The sequence below is a fragment of the Pelobates fuscus genome, chromosome 13 (assembly GCF_036172605.1).
Source record: "Pelobates fuscus isolate aPelFus1 chromosome 13, aPelFus1.pri, whole genome shotgun sequence".
Lineage (NCBI taxonomy): Eukaryota > Metazoa > Chordata > Amphibia > Anura > Pelobatidae > Pelobates > Pelobates fuscus.
In genome coordinates this window covers 32,639,594-32,643,737 of record NC_086329.1, presented here as the reverse complement: position 1 = coordinate 32,643,737, position 4,144 = coordinate 32,639,594, and the positions used below count along the sequence as shown (strand labels likewise).

The 4,144-nt window shown below is 46.2% G+C and overlaps 1 protein-coding gene across 1 annotated transcript; it reads right to left on the bottom strand.

Moving 5' to 3' along the window:
* Nucleotides 1-367: 367 nt before the first annotated feature.
* On the bottom strand, nt 368-3,751 carry ANKRD9 (ankyrin repeat domain 9). Its single transcript, XM_063440046.1, has 2 exons — nt 3,366-3,751; nt 368-2,344 (listed from the first exon to the last, which is right to left on the bottom strand). Exon 2 carries the CDS (start codon nt 2,240-2,242, stop codon nt 1,358-1,360), a length of 885 nt encoding a protein of 294 aa, XP_063296116.1. The 5' UTR covers nt 2,243-2,344; nt 3,366-3,751; the 3' UTR covers nt 368-1,357.
* Nucleotides 3,752-4,144: the final 393 nt, after the last annotated feature.

Sequence of the window (4,144 nt, the reverse complement as noted above, 5' to 3'; positions counted from 1 at the left end):
GCAATAAAAATATTGTTTTTCAAAGACTGACTTTTAAGCCATGTCTGCAAATATTACACATAAAACTAGACTGATTTATCACTGTGATGAGGTTGATTATTTTGACTTGCAACATTTAGTCGCTGTTAGGACTTGATCCTATGATGTACTTTTAAAAGTGCAATGTTCTGTTTCTTGGCAAGAAAATAAATTGCAAAACTTCCTTTTTTTTTTCTTTGCATAATTGTTATTGTTGTACCTAGCTATTTTATTTACATAGTGTAGGGATAGGCAACCTTCGACACTCCAGATGTTGTGGACTACATCCCCCCCTAAATGCTCTTACACACATAATGCTGACAAAGCATCATGGGAGATGTAGTCCAAAACATCTGGAGTGCTGAAGGTTGCCTATGCCTGAAATAGTGGATCAACAGTTAATGGAAGATGTAAAGGTTAGATCAATCATCACTTGTGTCATCGATGGATAGACAAAGAATGTACAATCACACCCTACCTTAAGGCAACAAGAATGCACTACCATTTAAAGGGCAATGGATTTTTATTTTGCAATTACTCCTATTGTACCATGTTTACTTGCACGGAGGCTCCCTGAGGAAAACCTATTTGGGGACTATATTTACCAAAACCTATCTTTCTACTCTGCCATCTTTCTATTATCAGATGAATGGGTTCTCTGCTAGCCTAGCAGGCAGTGTTTTGGGAGATCAGGAAAAATCATAGCAGGGCTCAACGTTTTCATTCGCCACTTGCCATTGGCTAGTGAAAATTTAGCCCTGGCGAGTAGAAATTAACCCCTCAAGAGCGTGCCATGCTACGTTAAGGCTTGCAGTGGTGAGCAACTTTTAAGGCCTGGCTCCTAAAACAGGACTTACAATTTTCAGCCCTGTTCTTTAGACTTTATAGTGTGAATTTCATATTTTAGACCAAAGTAGCCGAACTGGAAGTATAGCTGATTTGGGGAATTCTTCCAATATTGCTATTTTGGCCTTTGAAATGAAAATTGCTCTAGACTCTCAGTTTAGCGACTAGCCCTGTTGGTATTTTTGATTGCTCCTGACTTCTGATTCATATAAAAGGGGTGCATGATTTATATAAGATATTGGTTGCCCGACAAAAGTAATAAATATGTTGCAGTCAGTGGCAATAAACTATTGGTTTCCATGGTGATCGTAGCCCATCTAATACTCTTTATAAATGATCCCTAGGTACCCCTCTCCCCTTCTTGCTGTTTCCATAATCCTAAAGTGGAAACCTTTCCCAGTGCGATTCTATCATTCCACAAGCAGTGGCTCTCTGAGATTTCAATGTAATATGTCCATCCTTATAGCAGCATTCAGTACAGGCACAGTCCTTTCTACACTTTTTTCTTTATGAGGGTCAGTGGTTTGAGGAAATCAGGGAGAGGCAGGGCTTCCAGAGCATCAGGGAATCTGTCTGGGGGGAGGCTCCTGAGGACTTTTTGCATGGACAGGGTAAATAGGGAGGGAGGGGAGGTACCTATGAGCCATCTGTACAAGTCCAGCCCTATGAGCCCCTGCCAGAGCCCCTCTTCCTCCAGCAGCTGGTCCCTGAGTTTAAAGGGCAGCCCAGGGGGCAGGTAGAGCAGCAGGCAGTCCAGACACTGCAGTTTGAGCCCCAGGTCCTGCTCCCCCCTCCTGATGAGCTGGAGCAGGATGTCCAGGGGAGTATACCCGCAGCTGTCCGGCCCCCAGAGGCAGGCACCATGCCCCAGCAGCAGGACGATGCACTCAGCTCTGAGCAGCTCACAGGCCAGGTGTAGCGGGGTCTTGCCCCCCTCCACCCTCTGGCACCCCCTGCGGTTGATGTAAGCAGACCGGTGGCTGGCAGGGAAGCCCCGCAAGGTGTGCAGGATCCCGCGGAGGATCTCCAGCCGGTCGTACCGTACAGCCATGGTGAGATGGGGGGCGCTTGACTGGCAGCAGCTGAAGTTCTTGCTGGGCATGGCCAGGGCGTCCTGGGGGTACTGGTTCAGCAGGTACCGGGCATAGGGCTGGTGGTCGTGGACCAGAGCATAGAGCAGAGCCTCGGAGGGCGAGTAGGCACTCACCTTGCCACCCTCCTCCCAGTGCAACACCTCCATAATCCGCATGTCCTCCAGCACCCACACCGGCAGCTGGTCCCTCACCGCCTGGTAGAATGCGAATGAAGTGTTCTTACATTGCTTCTGGGACTGGTAGCCGGCATAGCTGCTGGGGCGGCAGTGCCCATTCCCTGGCATCTCCAGGGCTCAATGGGGGGGCTGGTGTCACAGATCCAAGAAATCTTATCCAGACATTAGCTGCATGCAGAGATCCTCTCCCTCCTTCACTGGATTCCTCTCCTAAAATGGCAATGGCACATTCAGGTAATCAGATCAAGGATTACTAATAAAACAAAAACACTCCTGGTCATCACAAAGAACACTGCTTTCAGGGCAGCTGTCAATCATAGGACGCAGCTCCTGCAGAGCCTCTTGGAAAATGACACAGAGTTGGGCATTGCAACAACAGGATGAGAGAGATTTCAAAGAGGTTCTGCAGCATTCTTGTCTGGCCTGTATCCTCGCATTCAAATCTAATATTCACACTAATACTTTGTTTTTGCAGCTGACACAGAGAATTGGCATTGGTTATAAAGTCATGGCATTAGTATTTTATTTCTATGGGTGTGTCTGTAGCTTTAATAGAACGTTTGGGGTGTTTCTGCATATTGGGTACATTGTATGTATCTGAATCATGGTAGCTGATCCAGGTATGACACACAATGCCAAGTCCAAACAGTCAGCTGCACAATGCTAACACATAGCAACAGATCAACACAAGTTAACACAAGGCAGCTCTGTGTAATGTCACCCAGAGATCTGCTCAATGCAGACAGTTAGAAGACATGGGTAGAATGGGGCTTATTCACTAAACAGTGGGTTGTAGTGAAATACAGCATGTGTGCCAAAACAGCTAAGTTATTAAATATTCCCCTCGGTTACAGACATTTAGCCTGCAACACACTAACACACTGCAGACAGACATCCAGCTAACACACAGTTTTATTACATGCATACACAACTACCCCAGGCTAACACACAGCATAAAATCTCCATACATCCTCAATATAACCACCTTACAGCCCCCATACAGCCTCCACACAACCCACAATCACCACACAGCCTCCATATAACCTCCGTACAGCCTCCACACAACCACCATACAGCCTCCATACAGCCTCCATATAACCTCCATACAGCCTCAATATAACCTCCATACAGCCTCAATATAACCTCCATACAGCCTCAATATAACCTACACACAGCCTCCAACTCCACACAGCCTCCATGCAGCTCACATATAGTTAGTTAGAAAACTGACCTTTTACTCTTGTTGTGAGATAACAAGTACAGTGACAGCTCCAGTCATTCAGTGTGAGTGCACACCCAGCACACAGGTCACTGATCCCCTATATCGATCTCTGGCTCCATTATTGATCTCCTGGACAGGTATTGCTCCCCAGATAGAGTACTGGTCTCCTGGCAGGTTATTGAACTCGCCTGAAAGATTATTGCTCTTTTGGCAGGGTATTAATCGTCTAATAGGTTATTGATCTCCTGCTGGGTATTCATCTACTGAAAGATTATTGATCTCCTGGCTGGGTATTGATCTCCTGCTGGGTATTGATCTACTGAAAGATTATTGATCTCCTGGCTGGGTATTGATCTCCTGGCTGGGTATTGATCTCCTGGCTGGGTATTGATCTCCTGCTGGGTATTGATCTACTGCTGGGTATTGATCTACTGAAAGATTATTGATCTCCTGGCTGTGTATTGATCTCCTGCTGGGTATTGATCTACTGAAAGATTATTGATCTCCTGGCTGGGTATTAATCTCCTGATAGATTACTGATCTCCTGTCAGGGTGCTGATCGCCTGATAGATTATTAATCTCCTGGCAGAATATTGATCTCCCGGCTGGGTATTGATCACCTGATAGATTACTGATCTCCTGGTGGCAGGGTATTGATCTCCTGGCTGGTTATTGCTCTCCTGGAAGGGTATTGGTCTCCTGGCTGGGTATTGATCTCCTGATATATTATTGATCTCTTGGCTGGGAGGGTATTGATCTCCTGCTGGGAGGGTATTGATCTCCTGATA